The sequence below is a fragment of the Cryptotermes secundus genome, unplaced genomic scaffold, assembly GCF_002891405.2.
Source record: "Cryptotermes secundus unplaced genomic scaffold, Csec_1.0 scaffold171, whole genome shotgun sequence".
NCBI lineage: Eukaryota > Metazoa > Arthropoda > Insecta > Blattodea > Kalotermitidae > Cryptotermes > Cryptotermes secundus.
The window spans coordinates 765526-790756 of record NW_019726223.1 but is presented as its reverse complement, the minus strand read 5'-3'; the positions used below and the strand labels follow the sequence as shown (position 1 = coordinate 790756).

The 25231-nt window shown below is 39.0% G+C and overlaps 2 protein-coding genes across 11 annotated transcripts in view; one reads left to right on the top strand and one right to left on the bottom strand.

The window, feature by feature from the left end:
* Nucleotides 1–4359: 4359 nt before the first annotated feature.
* On the bottom strand, nt 4360–11032 carry LOC111863942 (protein C19orf12 homolog). 3 transcript variants are annotated; one of them, XM_023850782.2, is made up of 4 exons: nt 10709–11032; nt 10342–10428; nt 9404–9570; nt 4360–6186 (listed from the first exon to the last, which is right to left on the bottom strand). In XM_023850782.2, exons 3-4 carry the CDS (start codon nt 9561–9563, stop codon nt 5924–5926), a joined length of 423 nt encoding a protein of 140 aa, XP_023706550.1. In that variant the 5' UTR covers nt 9564–9570; nt 10342–10428; nt 10709–11032; the 3' UTR covers nt 4360–5923. The 3 variants fall into 3 exon arrangements, with proteins under 3 accessions (XP_023706550.1, XP_023706549.1, XP_023706551.1); XM_023850781.2 differs by lacking the exon at nt 10342–10428; XM_023850783.2 differs by lacking the exon at nt 10342–10428 and having other exon boundaries at nt 9404–9523; nt 10709–11031.
* Nucleotides 11001–25231, top strand: part of LOC111863940 (biotin--protein ligase) — a 34316-nt gene continuing 20085 nt past the window's right edge. For 3 of the 8 annotated variants that reach the window (XM_023850776.2, XM_023850772.2, XM_023850777.2), the window contains exons 1-7: nt 11071–11144; nt 11671–11875; nt 13126–13247; nt 13504–13677; nt 17396–17549; nt 19752–19862; nt 20818–21301. In XM_023850776.2, coding sequence (XP_023706544.1) covers nt 11728–11875; nt 13126–13247; nt 13504–13677; nt 17396–17549; nt 19752–19862; nt 20818–21301 — 1193 coding nt within the window. In that variant the 5' untranslated portion in view covers nt 11071–11144; nt 11671–11727. The other 5 variants (XM_023850775.1, XM_023850773.1, XM_023850774.2 and 2 more) reach the window with 5 other exon arrangements.

Below are 25231 nucleotides of genomic sequence, written 5' to 3'. Positions count from 1 at the left end.
TACTTTGTAGCAGCTCATTAGAAATCCAGAATTTCAGAAAACATGGACAGTTTTCATAACCAGAACTTTGTAGCAGAAACATAGACACAGATTAAGCAAGATATTTTTAGACAAACAGCAGCTGAGATGAGATTTTTGAATTGTAGACAGAAAAACTAGGAGAGAGAGAATAAGGAACAAAGACATTTGAATTTAAAAATAAATACAGGGTGTCCCAGGAGGAATGTGCCAAACATTGGGAGGGTGTTCCTTATGTTAAAGTATGCCGATATAACCCAAAACACCTATGTCCAAAGTTGAACGGTTATGGAGATAATGGCCCGAGAAAAGTGTGGTCTTCTGGCGGGTCCACGCACTCTACCTGTCAGCTGAGACATCTTATCTATGTTTGTCCTTGAGTGTGGTGATTCACACTAGCCGTAAGCTCATGTGCTCCCTCAGGATACATTGCGGCCGCATTGTGAATGGGTGGTAGGTTAATTGTGCGGAGTTGCTGAAATGCCTTTTGTGTTTTCACACGTGGAATATTGTGATATGCATTTTGTGTGTGGATTTTGCGGTGGCAATGCACGTGCTGCTGTTGAAGAATACCAAAGGCGTTTTCCCGATCGAAGGATTCCATCTCGAAGTGTATTTACACGAATTCACCAGACATTGCGTGATACTGGTTCTCTTCCGAGTGTTTCTGTGCCCTCTGAAAGGGAGGATATATGAATGATAAACACACGAGAGAACATTCTTGAGATGGTTCAGAGAAGTCCGCGTCTGTCCACTTGTAGAATGGCCTCTTGCATCGGCGTATCACGTATGCAGGTGTGGCGAACTTTACATGATGATGAGTTGTATTCTTACCATGATCAAAGGGTACAACATCTGGAACCAGGCGACCACACACAGTGTATGGATTTGTGCCACTGGATAAAAGCTCATCCCGAACTGTTAAGCATCGTTTTATTCAGTGATGAGGTGTCTTTTACCCGGGACGGTGTAAATAATTTACGAAATGTGCATATGTGGTCCCATAATAATTCACATGAGTTAATGGTAACGAAATTCCAAAAGAGATTTTCTGCAAATGTATGTTTAGTATAGTTATGTATGTTATAGTCAGCTACCACAATGCGCGCAGTGAGCCATGTTACATCAGTGCTTGCCAGTCATGTATAGTGCTTGGAACCCAAAGGACAACTATGACATGGCGTGCGAGTTTTTGTGTAGTTCAATTTTATAGCTTCATGTCACTCACAAGTTAGTTTGATGTTACGTACATTATTAACATTACAGAAACCACATATTCCTGCCAGTTTTAATATGTATTGTGTAATCAACAAGGGTGTAACACCGGTCAATGTTTCACACTTCTCTGGCCATTATCTCCGTAACCGTTCAACTTTGGACATAGGTGTTTTGTGTTATATCGGCATACTTTAACATAAGGAACACCCTCCCGAAGTTTGGGATATTCCTCCTGGGACTCCCTGTATATAACAATCAGGTGGAATGGACATATTTCAAAAACAAAGTCAGAATCCCAGAGAAGCTTGTAACTGATCATTACCTACCGGCATATATTTCAGAAATGAATATTTATTACTTTTTTAATTGCCAGTGGGGTGGGACTAAGTCCCTTGTACTGCGGCCACTTCTGGCATATTGTACTAGCCCCAGATGATAGGTGAGGGTGAATGCGGAGCAATTGGTGGAATGAAGATTGGCAGGGGAAACCGAAGTACTCAGAGAAAACCTACCCCAGCGCCACTTTGTCCACCACAAATTGCACTTGACCAGACCCGGGCCACCACGGTGGGAAGCCAGCGACTAACCACTTGAGCTATGGCACAGCCCATATTTATTACAGTACCAACACTATACTAAATGTAACTTATGCCCAATCTTGCATTAACTGTTTTAAGAATTCGCAATGAGTAATGTACAGATATGAGCTACTAGAAGGTTCTTTAATAGTTGGTATGGTATGTGAATGACTACTCATCCCACTGCCAGTCTGATAAAAGAAACTTCCAGAATGTTCTCAAACTATGAAACAGTAGAAGAAGCTGCAAGAATGATCTGGAAACAGAAGGTTCTGGATGTTACATCATCTCACAGTATTTAAAAGGGTTGATCCCCAGATGACAGGCATTGGCCGATTAGTTAGTGAACATGTATGTTTGGTGAGATATCAGGCTGGGAGATTGACATACATCATCTACCATACTGCAATGTAGTGTTGTGAATCTTGAAGTAGTGTACAGTGTGCCAAAAGTGCAACTATAATTGCAAGTGACCGCTGCTTGTAACTGTGTAGTGTTATCAATAAAGGAAGTGTAACGTATCAACTTTTAAGTGTGGTTAAGAGACTTCTTCACCGAGGAAACCTCTTCCGTCGAAGCAAGGCCTCTTAAGCCCTGAAAAGGGCTTAACAGGTGATATGTCTACTTTATTATTTTAATGAAGGGAAGCTGGCTAGAGGGCTTATCAACAGATTTAACATCTTAAATTTTACTGTACACTGTTTACTCTGGGAGACACTATGCTTGGAGGTGAGAGGGCCGAAACCTTTTTCACAAACACACTAGAGGTACACAAAATCCATGATGACAGGTTCTGTGCCAATATTATTGCATGAACACAATAACAGTCATTATGATTCTGTGAGGTGTTTTACTACACCATCAGTAGCCATGCTATACAACAGGCATGTCCAACGTGGGACGATTTTTGGTCGATCGCATAGGCCTATAAGGAAATTATATGTGAAAAGCATGTAAATTCACTCGTAACATAAAATAAGAAAGAGATCATAGCTACTATTCAAGATCTTTAATTATCAAGAAACACCACTGTGCGGGAAATAGAAATGATGCGTGGAAACGTTTCCAATTGTGTTGCTTTCTCCTTCCAACTGGATACAGACATCAGAGACAGCCCAGTTACTTGTTGCTTTTACAACAAACATCATGTGTCGTGTTATTTTTACCAATATTTTTGCTTAAAGTGAGGTATGATGATGGGAGGGGGTGGTAGATCACGGGCAGGTTTGACCAGTGCTTGAGGTGGAATGAAAATAGAACCGGGATGGTTTTCCCCTTTTAATTCATATTTTATTGTATATTGCATTTACTGGAGGTGAAGTAACGGGATGCTTTTAAGCCATTTAGAAAAGAACCGGGATGCCATCCCGCCACATCCCGCCCCACCTCAAGCCCTGGTTTTGACACTAAAAAGCCCGCTATACAATATCAAATAGTAGGGTTACTGATGAACTGAAAGGAAGCAGTCATAGCCTAATCAAGATATATCCTGAAATATGCCTGGAAGTACTGAGGGAAACCATGAAAACACCAGTCATGATAGCTGATGCCCCAGCTGAGATTCAAACCGAGCATCTCCCAAATACAAGTCCAACCTGTCAGTTAGGTATTCCTAGCAGTTTTGTTCCAATTACATAACTGTAATGTAATGCTACTCAGCTTCTTCCTGATAAGAAATGGGATTGGATACTAATTAATGATCAATTCCATGGAGCTCTGTCCTTGAGAAGCTAACTGATGGTCAGTTGAGAAAATTTCAGGAATTTCTCGAACTCAAATATTCATTACTTTGTTCATAAGAGGCTGCCATCAGATCCCATTCTGAGCAAAATTAATCGAGATCACAATCTCCCACCTTGATACTTTAAGATCCATTTTAACATTATACTCCCATCTATGCCTAGGTCTTCCAAAGTCTCTTACCTCTAGCTTTTTCAACCAAGATTGTTTCATATTTATCACCTTCTGTGGGTTCTACCTGTCATACCCATCTCAGCCTCCTCGATTTTATCATCCAAATAACTGGTGAATGTTCTGACACCATACAAATGTTTACTTACATGGGGTTGGGTGAAACCAGTCAAGTTCAGGTCTAGGCAGAAGACAAACATTTAGAGAAGGCTCCTGCATCCTGACTTTTCAAGCAAGGGCTCTGTGAAGTGACGAAATTTGGAACTGCTGCTCCTTGCTGTCATCACATCTGTTGTGTAATAACACATCGGCCACGCCATAGCTCAAGCGTTTAGTCGCTGGTTTCCCACCGCGGCGGCCTGTGTTTGATTCCGGGTCTGGTCAAGTGGGATTTGTGGTGGACAAATTGGTGCTGGGGCAGGTTTTCTCCGAGTACTTCAGTTTCCCCTGCCAATCTTCATTCCACCAACTGCAGTACAAGGGACTTAGCCCCACCCCACTAGGAAAAGAAAAAAGTGATATAACTACAAGTATATAGGGGAGACTTTTGTGCAATTACGCAAGGATATAAGTAACATATTTCATTCATACTGATGGAAACAGGTCAGCCGTACTGTTCAAAATCACAAGTAACTTACAATTTAAAAGCTGATGGAATTATATTTAACAAATTTGACATTTTGTAACATACCTTACAATTAATATTTCTTGCTTACTTTATTTACCATAAGTATTAACAATTCTAATATTCAACAGTGTGGGAACATTAAATCCCATATAACACTATGTCAGTGTGATTCATACAAAGCATTAACACAAATGTCTACCACTCCTGCTTCATATTTATAAGTTCCTGGGTTCAATTCTTGGCCTGAGGGCAGGCTGTATCATTAGGTCTTTCATGGTTTTGTTTAATCCAGTCAAATACTGAGATGATGGATTGAAATATGTCCCACACAATTCCAGTTCGCCATCCACAACCATCCATCCATATGACCCAATATAACCTATGTAACTGAGAGGGTATCATTAAATAAACTAAGAAAAACATCTTACATGTTATCACATCCTTACATATTTCAGTTGCAAGTCTGCTGGACTGTCTTTTGTTTCCATAATTAGTCATATCTAAGCTGGCATGAACTGAGGACAATTTGCATTCAAAAACTATAGAAGTACAGCAGTAATGAAATATTAGTGTACGGTGGTGAATTACGATTCTGTATTAAGATAAACCCTCAAAATGTATTAGGATTAATAAAAAAGAGCTCGTCAATATTTATCCTTTGCAGCAAAACATAAATTAAAATGGATGTTGCCACACCCACTGAGCACCATGATATCTAAATTAAGTACCTGGATTGATATCATTAGTGTGTGATTAAATGACACATAGAATGGCTTCAGAGATAACGGAAAATGGTTATATTGAAAGTTGAGTATATTATAGAAAAATTCTATTTCAAAATTCCAGTATGCAGAAACAGCAAACCACTTTGAACTGTCTTTATACTATTCTGATGTATAACGTAGATCAGTTTTATAAGCAGCTTCTGCAAGCCTCTATCAGTATTTTGGTGGAGAAGTAATATTGCTCAGTCGGTTAGAATGGAAATGCCAATGTTCTTTTTTGTTTATATAAGATCTGAAGCTTTAATGGTGAATGAATGAAAACATTCTTGAACAATCAAGACATGGAGATGAGTCAAGAGAAAGGGGATTGTTCTCCAAGTTAAGCAGCAAGGTACCACATCTAAAAGTGAGAGTTCTGACCACTCAGGCTGATACTGCCCCCTTGTCGCCTGGTGTTCTAATAAGGATGAGGCATTGCAATCACAAGCAGATATATGTAGATGCTATCACTGACCCTGATGGAGACCAAGTAAATCTATGATATGTTTGTTGGTTCTCAGCTCAACTTTGGTGACTGATTGCGCAAGATTAATAGAACTTTCTCTTTCTTACCAAGCACATCTTGGACATTATTATTATTAAGATATCACAAATTATTTGTATGTTTGTCTAAAACATCTGTGAGGATGTGCCATACCTTCAATATGCAACAGAAGTCTTGTGTTAAGCAAGATCTCCCATATGGTGATTCTGGTACCCAACATATGCTGAAAATGGGATCTTGTAACTTCCTAAAGACAATGATGCACCCTCAAAGATATTTTAGACAAAATATATCCATTCTCTCAGTCCATAATTTGTAGTTGCATTTCAGTCTGTAGAAATGCAAAGACTGATCTCAAAATAGCCTCCTTAGCTGCTCGATTCTCGAGAAGCAGTGGAAGCAGCAATGCAATATCCTCCACACGCAAATCTGCAATCACTGCAGAGACAGAGGCAACAAGCCTTTCACGCTGGGCATCTGTCATGTCATTCATGATGACCTGTGGTATTGGCTTGAACTTATCCTTGCTCATTATAGCAGCTGCACACCCTCCAACTGCTCCCCCTGCAAGAAGTTTTTGTTAGCGAGTTATTTTACAATGCTGTCAGTAGCTCAGCTATAAAAGCGGAGGGAATGAGGAAAATAAACAGAAATCTGACTGGGATGGCCAGTGTTGTAGCCAAGATCTGAACTGAGCAAACATGGATCTATATAACCACTCCCCATACGCCTTCATGGCGTAGTGCTTAATTAAGTACAGGGGCAACTTCACCTTTTACCTCTATAGTGCTGCTATGCTAACCTGCTCAGTCTTGCAAGCAATATATTTCCTAAGTTTCAAGATTTTGACAGTGGTGGCTGTTAAGACTGTCTTTGGGGCAGTGGCACCATGAAGTCTTGCAGGTAAATATCAATGTCTGGAGGCACCTGCAGACTCTGTCTTCAAGAGAGAAAAGACTTTGATAATGAACATGGAGGCTGGATATCCCTTTGAAATGTTGATATCCATCTACAAGACTAAGAAGTAATTTTGACTTGTTTCATTCTGGTCCGTCACCCTAAAATGTTATAAAAAGTTAAACAGTTCTGTCCAGTGTGACTGGCGAAGATTTTTCATATTTCAGTTCTTCATGTCCTTACATGTTTCGGTCTTCAGAGACCATCATCAGAGGGACATCAATACAGTTAGAAGCTACTATTACAATATATATTCTGAGTGTTAAAATGTACATGTAATGTTGATAATATACGATTGGATATAAAATCTATAAAGTTTTTACAACTACAACAGCTGTCTTAATATATTGAAATTTTTGTAATTGGTTTGTTAAGATTTTGTTAGAATTTATAAACCAAGTAGTTCATGTCCTCTTTCTTACTACTTCTCTTGATGGGGGCCAAACATGTGCTGCCTTGTCCTTCTTGAGAAGAGGGTTCTTTGATGTCCTGTGGGTGTTTGGGGCGCACTGTGTTGTTTTTACACATGATGACATCAAAGAATCCTCTTCTGAAGAACAATAAGGCAGCACACGTTCGGCCCCTGTCAAGAGAAGTAATAAGAAAGAGGACACGAAACTATTTGGTTTATAAATTCTAACAAAATCTTAGCAAACCAATTACAGAAATTTTAATATATTAAGACAGCCGCTGCAGTTGTAAAAACTTTATAGATTTTATATCCAATTGTATATTATCAACATTACATGTACATTTTAACGCTCAGAATATATACTGTAATAGTAGCTTCTAACTATATTGATGTCCCTCTGATGATGGTCTCTAAAGACCGAAACATGTAAGGACATTTTTTTTTCATTTCATTCCATTCTTTATTTTTCAATATATATTATATATGTTAACAAACCAGGATGTGGAAACAGTCCTTCTGAATACAGATACATCAACATGCATATACAAAATTGCACGAGTCAATCAAACAAAGACACTTACATCGATCTATAAATATAAATAATATTATAGGGCAAAAGAATTTAACAAGTTTCATTTAATAGACATACTTAAAAAATAACCTACTATAGAACTTGTATTTACGCCATTTTGTATAAAATACCCATATTAACTAAAATAAATACAGTAAAAAATTAGACACCTATGACCCATTATGTTTATAATAGCATCATCATATTTAACTCCATAAATCCATATAGTATATACTTCAAAACACATTTAAAACTGTTAAAATTCTAATTTCTATATTCAAATTTATTATTTATTCATTCATTTCATTTATGTTAATCCAGGCTGGTACAACTGTTGGAAATAGAGGAAGTCAAGGAACATGCAGTCATAAAAAGATTCTGTCAAAAATAAATATAAGATTAAGAAGCAAATACAAATATTGCAAGGTAACAATTTAGAAGATTATAAATATAGCTAATATTTTGAATTAATAAACGGATAAAACAATTCAACTTATCTAACTTTGTACATAAAAAGTTATCCACTATATAAAATGAAATTAAATTTTAATGTCATATTAGCACATCTATTACTGCACTCAAATTATGAAGAGTTCAATCATTTTATGAAAGTGTGCTAATTAATAGAGGTGCAACCACTAAATTACTTGAGCATAAAATACTACCAGTTTGTAATTAACAGTCATAGAACAAGAAAAAGATAAATAAATGACCATAAGATATAACGTTATTTATGCTGTCTAGGTGGCTATCTAGTTTTATGCTTAAAAAAACTCATCAACAGTATAAAAAGAATGCTCATATAAATATTTTTTTAATGCTCTCTTATAACTTTTAATGTCACATGCCAATACCTTAATATTATCTGGAAGATGATTATAAATCTTGACACCTGCATAAGCAGGACTTTTATGAAACATTGTCAGATGAGTCGTTTGTTGGAAAAAACTGGAATTATTCCTAGTACTGAAACTATGAATTTCAGAATTTTGTCTGAACCAAGTTTTATTTGCAATCACAAACAGAGCCAAGGAGAATATGTACTGTGAGGCCAGAGGTAATATATTTAATATTTTAAAGAATTTTCTGCATGAACTGAAATAAGAAAAAACTTCACCAGTCACACTGGATGGAATTGTTCAACTTTTTATAATAACTAAGAAGTAATGTTTCATGACAGAAACTCTGTATGGCAGTACAAGTACTCGCCAATTCATGCAACAGTTGTGTTACCAAAAAAATGTTCCAGGGGGTGAAAGTGCAGAGATTAGCTATGCCAAATTGTCTCTGCTCCTTGTGCATTCCTCCCCCATCACCACACAATTCACATTAAAGCAAGGGCTATTAATTGAAAATGGTTTAAATTTGCAGAGAGCATTAAAATGAAACAGCATTTTTCAAAATCCCATATATTGCATGCCTGTAATATGTGGGGCAAAATAAAAGACAGTGTGACAGCAGTGCCATTCTATTTGTTAAGAGTAAGGCACACTGTGTATATGCATCCCATGAAGGTGCATAGGGGAAGTGGAGGTAAAGCCACATACATTCCTAACTTTAACACTCAGTGGAGATGAAGGGTCAGGTAAAAATGGTTCACTTTATCCCACAGGCTAAACCCCTCTGTAGTCCCCATAGTGCATGTGGTGTCAAAGAATAAAATCACTGTCCTTGGCAGGAATCAAACACCAGTCATCCAGCTTGCAGCCAGACATTTTACTGTAGCTATTCCAACCAACATCTTCACCATATTTTACATTTTTATCCATTAGAGAAGTTATCTTTGAATATACATTTAAGAAATCTACAAAAACAATACATAATCAATGAATGTTACAAACCAATTGCCAATCCAGCTGGACCCAGTACCATTCCTCCAATTATTGTTGTGGTGGCAGCAATGCAGCCACCCTTGAATGATTCTGTCATTGTGACACGAACACGCCTGTCTTCAGTTAGTTCTGTCACAACATTAAGAATCTCTCTTGAGTTTACTGGCATTGTGGAGCTGTAAATTTAACGTGACAAACCAATTGCAGAAAGTGCCATATCATGGGTCCATGTCTAAACCTACCATCATTACACCAGAGCCACAATCTTAACTAAACTGTTTGTGAATTCAGTTTTGTGCTTACTGAAATTTTCTCTCCCCCCACCCTCTCACACCCACACACACATACACACAAATATTTTGTTCCTGTGATGGTTAGACCTTAACTCTCATGTCACAAAAATAAATGTTAATGGAATTATAGGGGTGGAACTAGGGACTTCAAAGTTAATAGGTTACAGGATACAGTTTCAGTCCTCCTGAGGTAAGGTAACTAACACTAGTTGATGTGTCCAATAAATCCAAACAAAGCCAAGCAAAGTGGTCTGGTAAGATTATGGAATTGTTGTGGACAGACTTCAGTGACATACTGGTAATATTGGTGAGGATAAGTATATGCTGGAAGATGGAAATATATAGGGCTCACATGTTGTTTATATATTGTCACGTGAACAGGTGACTTATAAGACGAGGTTTGGATTGGTTAATTGGATTTATTGATTACTCCTTGTACAATCACTTGTAATCACAATAAATTTTGGGCCAAACTCTTCTTCCTTGACTGCCTACGACTCACTCAATTCTGATCATTCTGATCTACGACTGGTTCCATTCGGATTTTCGATGTCAAAGCCAAAGTTACTTTACGACTGGCACGTGGCAGATCCATAAGAAACACGTCCACTGCCTGGCAATGGGCATCTACTGGTGTCCAGAACACGAGCTTACCAGTCCGTTGCCTAGTATTTGATGTCCTTCTATTGTTGAGCCCTCTTGTTGCGGGAATGTGTTTACCGAGCCGTTGCCTTGCAATGCCTATACACGTTACAATATAAATGTTAAGTCCATGTTTTCACCATTTTGGAAAAAGCAAATCCAGAAAATGCCATACAGTTTTAAATAAATACTGCCCAACTTTCGTTTATTTATATATTCATATTGCTTTTACAGAATCACGACGTTTTGCATTACAGGAAAGAATTATTATTATTATTATTATTTGGTTCCTTTTGCGATTCATCAAATATTGTACTCCCTACCTACAGGACAAGATACACGGCAACAAAACGAGAAATTCTCTACGACACACACCTACCTGTACAACTGTACGTGTACTATGAAGATAATTTAAAAATATACTACACTAGTTGTGCAAGTTGTGCGTTTGCTCATCTGATAGTTTATGACAAAATCACAAACATCACAGAAAACTTCCTTGAACAGAGATATCTGTACAGCAAATTGTCATGACGACTCGATAATTCGTAGGTCAGACGAAACATACTCAGACTTTGGACCGGAGTTGGGTGACCACGATTGGCTACACCTCTGTATCAATAACCGAAAAAACTTCTTTACGCTCACGCCATAACAATTTCGTAACGAACTGAGAAAACAGATCCCATTTTGTAGGCCTTGTAGGTTGTGATTACCGTGATAAGGTTGGTAGCTATGGTAGCTATGGTCCGCTGTGTGTTCAGGTTCAGGATCGTTGGGGAATTGCGGAAACTGTATGTTGGAAGCGTTGGAAGGTAGAGCGTGTTAGGTTTATTACATTGAGAACAGTACGTTCATTGATACATGTTATTTGTTTATAACTGCCCTCAAAAAAAAGCAGGGAATGAAAAAGGTTACATTTTTAGCTAGGCTGCCATTCAGAGACGAAAGGACCCCATGCGTGTGTTATATATATATATATGTGTGTGTGTGTTAACCTTTGATTTAAATATAATCTTAGATATATTTTGTTAGAATTCCTTGAATTGGTGAGTTTGGTTAATAAAGCCTGCTTTTCTTTATATAAAGCTATTAATGTTGAGTTTGCTAGATTTTTGGAGAAAATTATAGTTTTTGTGTATGAAATAGATGTAATATAGTTGTAAATTGTTGTCAGTACTTTGATATGTTATTCTATTTTGTGGCTGGATAAAGGGGTTGACAGTAATTTTAATGGCATTGGTGTTAACCAACAGAGGACGTACCATATTGTTGGAATGGGTGGAGCTGAGTTTAATTGATTACATGTGTGTGAATGCCATATTTACCTTTACATTACAGCAAACAATGAAATAGGTTGGAGTCCTGGTTGTGCTGGTCATTCTCTCCAGACTCATCATGTTGTTAACATTGGTCTATATGGCTGCCACTTGGGTACAATCATGGCGGCTAAGCTCGATGAGGAACAAAATCACACAACTTCTGACATACAATGGTAGTTTGGTGCTCTACAAGGAACCTGATCCAACATCTACAGATTCTGAAGGTATAGTATCAAGTTCTGAACCTTAGAAAAATAAATAAGAGCAGTAGAATCAAAATTTCAGATATCTGTAATGTTTAGGCTCTGGACATATGCAGTTGATACAAAATATGGTACTATTTCATTGTATGATGTATAGGCTGACAGCCTCACTGGCGTGTGTGAGTATAGAAAATGTGGAGCCTTTATGTCTCATAATGCACTGGGCCTCCACGGCCTGTTATGGGGTTAGCTTTACCTTTTTTTTGTAGGGTTCCCATTCTAAGTGAGTCAGTCCACTTGGTACTGCAGCCACTACTGGGCTGTTATACCAGCCCAAGATGATATATGATGGTGATTGTGGAGCAATTGGTGGAATGAAGATTGGCAGGGGAAACTGAAGTACTTGGAGAAAACCTGCCCCAGTGCTACTTGGTCCACCACAAATCCCACATGCCCAAACCCAGGCTGCCATGTTGTGAAGCCAGAGGCTAATCACCTGAGCTATGATGTCACCTACCATTCCCATAGTTTCTATTTCGATACACAAGACAATTTTGACACAGGGATTAACTCTGTTGTATCATACCCCAAAGATTGAACACCCAAACACCAAATCCACCACTGGACACTAGCCAGACTCTCGTTCTTGATATTCCAAGTCTCCTGGGTGTGGAAATATGTAATGTAGTAGTATAAAATGACTCATTGCAGTGTCCAGTGTGATTGATTTATAAAAGTTGTATTTCAGTATTTCATTTCCTTAACCTGTTTAGTTTGGGTTGACCACCAATCACACTGGATGGTGCTATGAGTCATTTTATACTATTGCTAGTGTGATGGACTAAGCTGAACCAAGTAAAGTAGTGTAGTAGATAAGTACATTTATGTAACATTTTGGAGGAACCTACTGCCTACATTTTCTTCACTGATGATAGGGGCAGTAGGTTCCTCCAAAATGCTGTCTGTCTATCAATGTAGACAGTTCCACATCCCAGGAGACTGAGCAAGTTGTCTCTAATAGTAACACTTCTGAACTGTATTTGTGAGGTGCTCAGTTCATATCTTGGCCAGGACACTGACTCTTGAGACTGAGGTTTCTTTGGATACTAACAGCATTGTAAAATAAACCACACACACAAAACATACACATGGCCACAAAAACTGATTTTATTGCTGAATGTGTATCTAATTGGCAGTTAGTATTAATTTTACATAGGTCACCTGTTAGTATGCAAGTACCCAACTTTTTGCATGTTTGATGATGTGTCCAGGTGGTATGGACTCCCAGATGGTGGGGGTGAGTTCCAGTAGCTGTATCAACAAGTCTGAAGCTCGAGTCGGGGACCTGCTATGGTACTCTGGCAATAAACGTGCCTGCTCAGTGTTCCCTCAGGTATGCTGATGCAGATAGTTGAATTGAAGTTTGAGGTGTTACTACTTGAGCCAGCTTGCTGGGTGTGATTATATATATTTATTCTCTTCCATTACCAAGATTTTAAGCCCTTGATGAGTTCACATTGAAACTTAATTTAGCTTTACCAATAGTTGGTTTGTATCTGTAGTGATTGAATGTCAGTAAAGGATACAGAACTCTGAAGAATGTGTTTAGGGTATAAGTTCCTGTTATTACAATATTCTTGCTTTTTCAGCAAAGGGTGGATGTGACACATTGGATAACCTTCTGCAGTGACAGATCCATGTTCCCAATTGAGGTGAGTGGTGGGTTGAGCAAGGTGGATTTCTGTGATGACCGCAAGCTGCACATTCTCATCGAGGCCGACTACTTGAAGGCCACAAGCATCAGGGATGCCAACTACTGCCAAGTAAATCCCCACAGATGATTGGTGTGTTTAGAAGCTTCCACATCCTGTTTTAATTTTTGGGGTTCAGTTTAAATGATGGGAATAAATGAGAATATGAATGAGTTTTGGAGTTGTGACTCTCTTGTTGTTTGGCATTTGCAGGTATTGCATTGAAATATTTATGTTGTGTCATTAACTAGACAACATGACAGTGGGTTTCCACTCCCAAATTCATCTCACTTTTCACAGTGGAAATAATAATAATAATAATAATAATAATTAACATTCATCATAGTTACAAATTGTAACTCTTGAACAAGTCACATACATATACAACTTTTCCAGTCTAATTGGTTTCCTGCCCAATCGATTGAACGTCATCATATATCACATAACATAACATTCAATTACAATTAAAATCACACTCTTGGAATAATTAAAATATAGTAGGTACAATCAAATTTACGACTACCTTCCATTACAAAAGACAAGGTCATCTTACTATATATATCTTAATTACCACCGTCATATTCTTAAACTTAAAACCTATTATATCAAAATAATCCACAAAAGATAAAATTCAATTTAGGTAACGATTAAATAATTTGGAGTCTTTTAAGACTTCCAGTCCCTTTATAGACTGAATCATATTAAAAACTTCATCTAATTACTAGTCATTTTATTTACACTTAAATCTGTTTATCAAGGAGAATCTTATTCGTTTAACTGTCCTTCTGAGAGGAACTCATGTAGTAGCATACAGTGTAGATTATGGTCTTCTGGGATGTGACACCAAGTAGTCTAGTAGATCCATCTTTGAAGTAGAAGAGTGAAGGTCAACTCTGAAGGTGGAGGAAGTATAGTCCTCCGAAACATCGGTGTCCACCTAGAATACTACATGGTATCACAACTAAGAAGACCACAATATGAACATCTAAACATGTTTGTTTACAGTAAGATCTAAAAATGGTATATTAATACAATGATTAACTTTCTGTACATTATCCATCATCTTATTTTTACTTAAAAAAGTTACTGAGACTGGACTCTATCTCCATTCTCAGGTAAAAAGCCTACTCATTCCCTCAGGGACTAAATCTATTGATTGGGACCAACTGAGTACACTTTTTACCTGAGGGCAGTCCAGTCTTAAAAGCGTTATTTTAAAGAAAAAATAGTGTGATGGATAATGTTGAAGACATCAACCATTGTATATTTGTTTACAGTATGCACTTATGCAGTTGTCTGGTACTATTAAAATTGAAGAGTTGTTATACAAAGGAGAGTCAGTAAATAGGTCACAAATGGAAGTGAAACAGCTCTAATGGACATAATAGGTTTTCTATGTGTATCACTAGGCAACAGCACAGTCCAGCTTCATGACAGTCTAGGTAGCAGATGTGTATGTTCAGGGGCTGGTTTCAGTAGTCAAAATGGCCACTGTACTTGATGACTGTACTACCGAAGAGCAGTGTTCTATTTTCCACTTTTCAGTGGGCAAAACGACCCAGTGCAAAGGATGTTCATAAAGAAATGTTACATGTTTATGGTGGGAAGTGTTTTTTATGTAAAACGGTTCACAACTGGGTGGCAGGCATTATGCTGATGACGAAGAAGTTAAAAAAGAAGTGCAGAAGTGGCTGAGACAGCAGTCACAAGACTTCGGTGCTGCACGTTTTGACACACTGGTAAAGTGATTGGACATGTGTATCAATGTTTGTGGAGGATATGTCGAGAAATAAATGCTCTTTCCAGGTTCAAATATCACATGTTTTATGTTTTATATCCATTTGTGACCTATTTACTGACTCTCATAATATAATTCTTCATTTTAAGAACTGAAACTCTAAATGTCACTTTCATTTCTGGAACCAGTATTTTGATGCAATTCCTAAGTCTTGACCAGATTTGTTGATATCTACTGAGTCTCATTCTTAAACTTCTTGCCTTACTATTGCTCTGTGTTGTGGAAACAAATACCATGGATGGTGGGGGTGAGAGTGCTGGATTTTTCTGCTTTATGTTTCCTTTCAGCTCCCTCTAGCCTCCATGAACCACCTCAAATAACAAAAGTTCTCACAGCCAACATTCATGTGAACAGGATGTCTGGTTGACTCCAGTGGAACCCCCATTTAATGTACCTCAATTTAAGTTTTTTTGTTATTAACATTCATTTTCAGAGATTCGAAATCAGTAATCTCAGTGCTAGTTTCCTGTGTTTAAGTTTCTTCTTGGTTTAGTGCTAACATTCACTGCTTCCCAAAAAATATTAAACGTGGGTTTCACTGTTTAGAGAAGGACAACCTCTGTGATCTAGTGGCCAGAGTTCCTGGCTACAGATCCAGAGGTCCCAGGGTCGATTCCCAGTGCTGCCAGATATTCTGAGAAGTAGTGGGTCTGGAATGGGGTACACTCAGCCACGTGAAGATAATTGAGGAACTATTTCAAGGAAATAGTGGCTCCAGTTAGAAAACCAAGATTAACGGCCATGGGGATCCATTGCGCTGACCACGTGACACCCTCTATCTGCAAAAGTTGGCACTAACTTTGCCGATAAGTGATGGTCACTTGTTCGGTGTAATTCTTTTGCGGACTACAGGCTACATAGTCTGCTTTGATTTTGTTTTTCACTGTATAGAGAAGTTTGTTGGAGGGCAATGTACAACAACTGGAGGGAGGTGTGGAGGGAGTGAATCCATTACTCCCCTCCATGGTCCCAGTATGGCAACATATTTAATGTAAATTAGTTTTAAATCATTATGTTTTATTTATGTGGCATGGCAGCTCCATATTTTCATGGGAGGTCATATGGATGGTAGTATATTTGCTTACAGCCAGTATTAACACTTTAAATGACAGTGGTAACTATATGTACCACATGTCTTGACATTCAGTAACTCAATTCAGACATGTCTCTACAGAGTATACTTAAAAGTTTGTTTCTCCGCAAATAATTGTTTTTGTAAATGTTAGTAGCTGACAGACCTGGGAATTGGGTGTACTGTTGCATGAGAAAAATGAATACAGAAACCAAAGCAGAAGTGATGCAGTGAGATTTTACTTTAGATCTTGCATGGGTGTCTCCTTAGGTATTATACCAGACTGGTGAGTCTTAGGCATACAGTAATGTGATCGCAAACTTAACTGGCCTGTACTGTAATGGCACCTGCATGAGGGAGGGCAGTGGGCAGTGCTCCTAGTGGCAGCTGCAAGTAGCACCACATGGTGGATTCAATTCAATTCAATTTATTTCAAATTCAAAAATAGATCCAGATACAGGCTGGGAAATAACGATTGGATATAGAATGAGTCACAGATCAAAAAACAAACATTCCATTCCCACAGGAACAAGTCGAGGCATTCATAATATAAATCAAATAAAAAAAGAACATATCAGCCATATATACAACAAAACTCCCCCGGTATAGAACTCTCAAAGGTTTCAGACATCAGTACAAGCTCTTTTTTCATTTCATGTATGTGAATCAAAACTTTGTTTTTGAAGTAACTTCATGGATGTGGTAAATTTCCTTTGAAATTTTAGCCAGTTCCATGATAATTCCAGATGCTTGAATACCATTTAAAAGTAATGTAATAATTATGTGAACTCAGTGTTCTAACTTCCTTGTCCCACCTTACCTGTCATTACAAAATGCTGTCACCCCTCTCCTCTCAACTTAAGTAATGTGTTTGAAACGAGTGAATGCTGGTCATGTTATAGTTGTACTGTTATCCACAGCTGGAGCAGTTTGGTGTACCACGGGTATGGCAGGCTAGTGACTACTTTGGTGTCATTCTTGAGACAGACGTGGAACACCTGACAAAATTGGGAAGCCAATTCATGACAAGTAAACTGTCCATCGATGGTGGTATGGAGCTGGTCCGTATTGAATGTGAGTTAAACATACTGAGTCTTCCATTTATGGAATTTCCGTAATGCCCGTTTGAGTCATGTTGCCTAGCATTTGCTCATCTGCCAAGGCATGACTCATCATTTATAAAACAAGGTTTTTTTTGAGCAGAACTCATAAAGCCTATTGATCCGTCACATAAATTTCCAATCCTACACATTATTTTTATGGATAACTTATTGTTCAAGTACAGATTGTATCTACATTAAATTTGTGAGATTTAACCTCATTTTGCACTGTCCCCATATGTGTAGTTTTTACTTGAAACAGTGTTTCATATACAGGGTGTCCCAGGAGGAATGGACCAAACTTTGGGAGGGTGTTCCTTATGTTAAAGTATGCCGATATAACCCAAAACACCTATGTCCAAAGTTGAACGGTTACGGAGATAATGGCCCAAGAAAAGTGTGGTCTTCTGGCAGGTCCATGCACTGTACCTCTCAGCTGAGAGGCCTTATCTATGTTTGTCCTTGAGTGCCATGATTCACCCTAGCCGTACGTATGTAGTTGGCTTTATCAGAACGCGCAGTCAGCCATGTTACGTTAGCGCTTGCCATTCATGTGTCATGTATAGTGCTTGGAAACCCTAAGGACAATTATGACATGGTGAGCAAGTGTTTTGTACTTCAATTTTATGGCTTCATGTCACTCACAGCTTAGTTTGATGTTACGTACATTATTAACATTACAGAATCCACATATTCCTGCCAGTTTTAATATGTATTTTGTAATCAACAAGTGTGCAACACTGGTCAGAGTTTGACACTTCTCTGGCCATTATCTCCATAACCGTTCAACTTTGGACATAGGTGTTTTGGGTTATATCGGCATATTTTAACATAAGGAACACCCTCCCGAAGTTTGGTCCATTCCTCCTGGGACACTCTGTGTGTGTGTGTGTATATATATATATATATATATATATAATGTTTAGATATCTTTGATATATCTCTGCACTGAATTTCACATGTTCCTGAAATGTTGGTGAACTTCTACCAGAGTGCACAGTGTCACATCCCAGAAGATTCTATATGGACTGCCCTGAAATTGAGTTATAACTTCCTGAACAGTTGGATAGCCTGTATGAGCTACTTAGCTAATCTGGGATGTGACACTGTATAGTTGTTTGTTATAGGTTATTTACTGATGCTTTCAGTGTCAAGACTGTATAGCACTGGATGGTGGGATGACCGATGATTGATGACTTGGAAAGAATCAGGAAAGAAGTGGTTGTGGCTTAATCAAGGTATTATTCCAGCATTTTTCTTGAGGGACTGAGGAAAACCACAAAGACCTTAGTCAGGATAGCTGGTTTCCCAGTTGAGATTCAGACTGAGCATCTTCTGAATTAAAGTCTAGAGTGTTACCTGTAGACCAGCCTGTCAGTGGCAATGTGTAATTTGGCAGAAAAACATCCCCAGTACTCTTTATAGTCTCTTTGAGAACCTCGAATACAGCTTACTTCTTTCAGTTCTACCAGTGCTGCTGACATTTGCAAAGAACATTATGTGTTGGTTTAAATTTTTGTGTTATGCCATCATACTCATTCTCTGTAAACTAGCAGTTCCAATGAAGTGAAACTGGTTGTCTAAAGAAGGTTCCGAAGGCATGAGGTTCAAAACCAGGTAGATCCAATGTAGGTGTTTCTATATGCCTGTCACTTTTTTCACCTCTAACAAAGGTACAACTTTTGAATGTGGGATACCAGGCCTCTCCATGGTTCAGGTTCTGTATTAAGGTGTATGTTCCCTCTGGCATCATTCATCGTATCACCGGGAGGAGCACTGTCTGTCACAGGTTCCCATAACCCACTAGTGTACTCCTTATTCACTGTCAGGACTGAGCTAGTTGGCATAACATTAATGCACCAGGCTTGTATGTGGGAGATTTTTGTTTTGTATCTCATCTAGAACACTGGCTCTACTGACTGAGGTTTCTATGGTTTTCCCCAGCCCCTCCAGGCAAATTCCAGGGTAGCAACTTGATTAGGCAACAACCATCATTCATCCGTTCATCGCCCTATTATTCAGTGCTATATGGTGTAGGTACTGAGAGCACTGTAGAAGAAGCCACAAGTATATCAGCAATGTTAGGCAGATAGAGACCAGACCATGACTGCAGGCAACAGTTGCAGTGATTTAATGTGGCTGATGCATAAAGCACAGTATGAATTTATTTTCACAGCTGTGTGTGTTGAAGGTCGGCCTTGCCTGATGCTAAACACAGACTCAACACTGATCACTCATTCTCATGCAAATGAAGATGAGTCGCAGGATCAGGATGTGCATAGATCAGGTAAACTCTCATGCATATTGATTGACTAGAACCAAAAGATCCTGCTTTGAGACACTCAGAACAGACAATGTGAGCTAATACTCAGAAGAGTGAGCATTGTCTTCCATTAATGTTTTCACCAGAATGAGTCATCCTGTGACAAAGCTTCCTCTGTTCCTCTCTTTCTTCCAGTAAACTCTCCTCTTTTATCTGTGTTCTCTGCTTTCCTATCCTGTTATGCATAGTCTGTCACTTGGTCTCTCCAGCTTGTCCTTTCATCATCAGTCATCATTTATTCAACATTGTAATTGTGTAAACTTTCTATTACTCTCTTTGCATAGCCTGTCCCCATTCCTCTGTATATCCTCAACTTGATGAACGTTTCTTGTAGTGCCTCCACTTTCAGACCTTACAGCCCTGGTTTCAGATTTTATTGATTCTTGTTTATTTGTGAATACTGTATAGAAATTCCATCCCTTCTGTGCTGTGTCATCTTTGGGAGTGTGTTGTCATGGTGACATAGATCAGTATACCTTAGACAGTTACTGGATTCTGTTTTCATCATACAGTGGCAACCAGTCACTGCTTAAGAAATCACATTGAACACACAGGACTTTTTTTTCTGTAAGGTTGCCCTCTTAAGGCATGATGTACTGTTGAAGATGTATTAGACAAGCAGTACTTGTAATTTCTTAGTACATTTGGACATCCACAAGGGATGTTGTTGGTGACCAAATTTTGTTCAGTGTGGTACTTGAAGAGTACCGTCTTCTGGGTTGTGACACCACTTAGTCTGATAGAATTTCCAGCCAAGGAAATAGCGAGTGATAAGCAAGCCTTTATTTGTATTTGTGACATCCCAGAAGTAATACACTTCATAGTTATTGCTATGAGAACCTCAAATCCAGCTTGTGAGGCTTGGTCATTTGTTGAGTGAACATGTTAGGTGGCAAGTGACTTTCACATTTGTTCGCAGTGAATGATATCTTGGAGAGAAGAGTAGATGTCCAGATGTCGCCAGTGCAATGGCGTACACACATTGAGCTTCTCCAGAGCTGCACTCAGGCAGCCAAAAATGCAGCTGCTACTCAGGAAGAGACATGTGTCAGTGGTCATTCATCAGCCGTATTGGTTGCCGGCACACAGCCTCTCAAATTGAACTCCGCTACCATCATCACCATCCCAGAGCCATCTCAGTCAGAAACAGGTCTCTCACTGACAGATACTGGCAGTGTTGTGACTGTCAAGCCAGTAGCTGAAGAGAGGGCACGTAGTGGTTTGCCAGGAGAAGTTGTTCCTTTGGATATTGCCTCACATGAAACCAAGAGCATAGACTCATTCCACAGCCTCACAGAAGAACTCGACCATTTGGACCATGACATTGGGAGTGATGTGGCTGCAAAGAATGGACCCAGTCCAATTCTAGAAGAAGAGCATGGTCCACATCCTTCATCACCTAGGTGAATTTCAGATTACTGAGTATGTACAGAGTCTTCCTTGAAAAGTTGGTAGTTGGTCAGCTGGTCAAGACATTCTATATTTCAGATAGTTGTAACGCAGTTGAGCTTAATTCCTTGGGCCTTCTACACAATTTTGGTTTTCTTTAAAAAGCAGAGAAACCAGAACAGTTGATAGGGACCAAAATAGCAAAACTACGAGCTATTAACCTTTATCGGACGAACGTCATCATATGATGTCGTTAAAAGTAAGGGCAGCTGGCCGAACGTCATCATATGATGTCGCGGATTCCACGCGTGTAAGGTTTTTTTAATATTATATTAAAAATATAAATTGTTGTTCTATTTACATGATTTTTGGTCACCACCTTTATAAGGAGACAGCCTTCCTTCCTGCATGATCTAATGTAATCTAGCGACGTCATATGACGTTAAAAGTAAGGACAAATTGAAGAACGACATCATATGATGTCGCGCATTCCACGCGTGTAAAGATTTTTTTAAAATTAAATTTAAAATATAAATTGTTGTTCTATTTACATAATTTTTGGTCACAACCTTTATAAGGTGACAGCCTTCCCTCCTGCGTGATCTAATGTAATCTACCGACGTCATATGGCCGAACGACCTCATATGATTTCGCACATTGTACGCGTGTAAAGATTTTTTTAAAATTAAATTTAAAATTAAATTTTTGCTCTACTTACGTAATATATGTTCACCATCTTCGTGAGGAAACAGCCTTCCCTCTTGCGTCATCTATGGTAATGTGGCCTTCGTATGGTACTGCCGAAAACATTCCGAAATGCAGAGTCCGACGTTGCAGCTCACGCACTTCATACGAACGCTAGACCGCTTCCCACGCGAAAAGCACACACGACACCACAGTTGCGATTTAGAGGAAGCAGGCCAGTTATATCGAGCTACAAGTGATATTTATCCCTGCAGCTACACCGACATGTGAATCTCTGTGCTTAGACCACGATAAGAAGCTATAAATCTTAACCTCGAGCCCACACATACAAAAATCTCATTCACGACTTGGCTGAATGCAATATCTACCTCATGATGTCATGGGTGGCTAAACTTATATTGCAATGTTTCAAAATCATTACAAACACAATGGTTTGACTGCAATGAATGAACGAATGACCGATCTGGCAACACCATATTCTGAGAATGTAATCATGTGTCTTTCTAACAGTGAACGAATTTCAGATGCCCACAGTCTTTGCATACCGTCATGTCCCATACGATAAATAAGCTTCAACAAGCAATAGTATTGTATGAGGTCGCGACAAGGACTTTTACACTGCTAAAACTCATGGTGCAGAAAATGTATTACACTGCTAGAACGCATGGTGCAGAAAATGTATGAATTTTGGGATTTTTTTTTTTGGAATGAGTGTAAAAATTTTTTACAGATATTAAAATCTGTAAATTAGAATATCTGATTCTATAATCTTTCTACATTAAAGGAGCGTTAATTTCGTTCGTTTATCATAAAAAATGTAGAAATTACACCATTTTTAGAAACATGCTTACAATTTCATTGCCCTAGAAGGGTGGGCATTTAAATAAACTCCGTCCAGCTGCCCCTACCGGAAATTAAATGGCCCGTCCGATAAAGGTTAAAGAAACTAGTGGCATACCCATTGAGAATTCAACAACTTGCCAGTCCCCATTTCTAACTACAGTTTATGCAGATAGCCTTCTGACTTTTACACATTAGGGACATATTAGATATACTCAACAACACGGTTTCACAGAATATACATGGCTTGAACTTGTTGAAATTTCAGATCTTGATAAAATAAGAATAGTAATAAGAGTCCAGTGGTACCCTTCTCTAGCCACAATGGACACTGTGGTACTGACTGCAACACTGCCTTTTATTGCTGTATATTTCTTATATGGCAATTGTATGGAAAAGAATATTTGTAATGAATGGTACAAACACTGCAGACATGAAGAACTCAGTTTTTATGTTTGGCAGTTTTCCTGTAGGCTCATGAACAGACACAGTGCATTAATTATTGTACCACCTAGTACCTCTGTAGATATTATATGTCTGCTGAAAGCCAGAATTGTGAAGCCAGCAGAGACAGCGGTTGCTAGGCCACAGTGACCTAAACAGATACCTTTTGCTAGGCAGTGGCTCAGTAGGCATCATGTGACAACAGCCACACTTATGTACATGACAACAGAGGACATCTTTGAACCAGTGTTTTATATTGTCTCTGCAACAGATATGTCACACTGCAACAAACCAACTGCAAGAAAAGGTGATTTTTGTGTAGTCCATTCTGAGGCTCTATCACTTGGCCCTGTGAGGCAAGGACAGACCTGTTAAAGCCATTATCAGGCATCCAGCTGGCAATATTCCTTCAGAGGACATCACTGTGTCCCCCAGGAGCTAGACTATGATATCAATGCAAAACAAATGATCACAGGGAGAGGTGATACAAACTTCACTCCCTTTCTTCGTAATAACATGTGCAACAATTAAAAAATCTTAAGAAATATTGAAACTCATCACTCTGTAAGGGAACCAGGATAGCTCAGTTGGTATAGCAACTGACTGTGGGCTGGAGGACGGAGGAATCGGAGTTTGAGTCCCAGTGAGGCAAGAATTTTCATTTCTCCATGTCATGCAGACCGGCACTGGGGTCCACCCAACCTCCTATACAGTGGGTACCGAGGGCTTTTTCCATGGGGATAAAGTGGCCAGGTCGTGAAGCTGACTACTCACCTCCAACTAGAGCCGAGGTCAAGAAAATGTGGATCCATACATCCACTCCCCATACGCCTTCATGGTGTAGTGCTTAATTAGTTAAGCACAGGGACAACTTTGCCTTTACCATCACTCTAATATAATTATAAAAGTCAAGCTCTCACTCTCTTTGGTCCAAATATTCTGCTCAACACCTCAGTCTGTGTTCCTCCCATAATATCAGAGACCAAGTTTCAAATCCATACAGAACCACAGGCAAAATTATAGTTTTGTATATTCTAATTTTTATGTTTTTGGACAGCAGACAAGAAGACAAGGTTCTGGACTGAATGATAGCAAGCATTAACTGAGTTCAGTCTCCACTTAATTAAGTCAGGGCCTGTAGATTTAAAAATGGGCTGACAGTTTTTCAAGTATCAGTGTTTTAGTTATATCTGGGTGCACTGTAGGCAGCCTCTGTGTTGCCTATGGTGTGGGTGTTAACACTGGCATTCCGAGTGCCCAGAAGAACAAAACTCAGAAAGTGTCTCGGCTTGTTGCGATTGCAACTTGAAAGATTGGGGACTCGCCACTCCCAACAAGCTACAAAGGCTGCAGCCACATGAAAGAGGAGTTGCAGTGCAGACCTATGAGTGAAAAAGCAGGGTCAGCAGGGAGAACATTCTTCTTGAAATGCATGACACCTTATCAGTAATTCATTGCTGCTGTCCATGGCTCCAAACAACAATGACAGCAGAAGCTGCCACAACAGCAGTAGTCTTCAGGACACTACATACATGAAGACAGCAATCAAACCTCAGGTCAGTCAATGCAGGCTAAAAACAGAAACAGTAATGCAATGGATGACACACTCATTGTCATCACTGTGGTGCAGCTGTCTGGTGCTATGACAGGACAAGAAGAGGTTATTGTCATAACTAAAGTGGTGTTGCAACTGTTGAAGAATACAGCCAAAAACAGTTCATAGACCACTGAAAATAATACAAGGTGTGGCAATAAAGAACCCGGATTACTTTTATGACTCATTTCCGGCCACGTCATTGACGAAGAGGAGGGTAGGGCATTGACCCTTGGACTTCCCTCTACCGTCACACAAAGTTTCATTCACGTGCATCGGTTAGTCTGGCCGCGACCATTGTTAGAAGCGGATCGTGTTTCTGAGCTCCGTCGGAATAATGCTGAGTGCTAATGCAGAACAA

Excerpts from the sequence above, each read along its gene's own strand:
- LOC111863942 (XM_023850782.2), bottom strand. The coding sequence starts at position 9,563 with ATGCCAGTAAACTCAAGAGAGATTCTTAATGTTGTGACAGAACTAACT. Across the intron at positions 6,187-9,403 it reads TCCAGCTGGATTGGCAATTG|GGGGAGCAGTTGGAGGGTGT; the intron begins GTTTGTAACATT and ends AACTTCTTGCAG.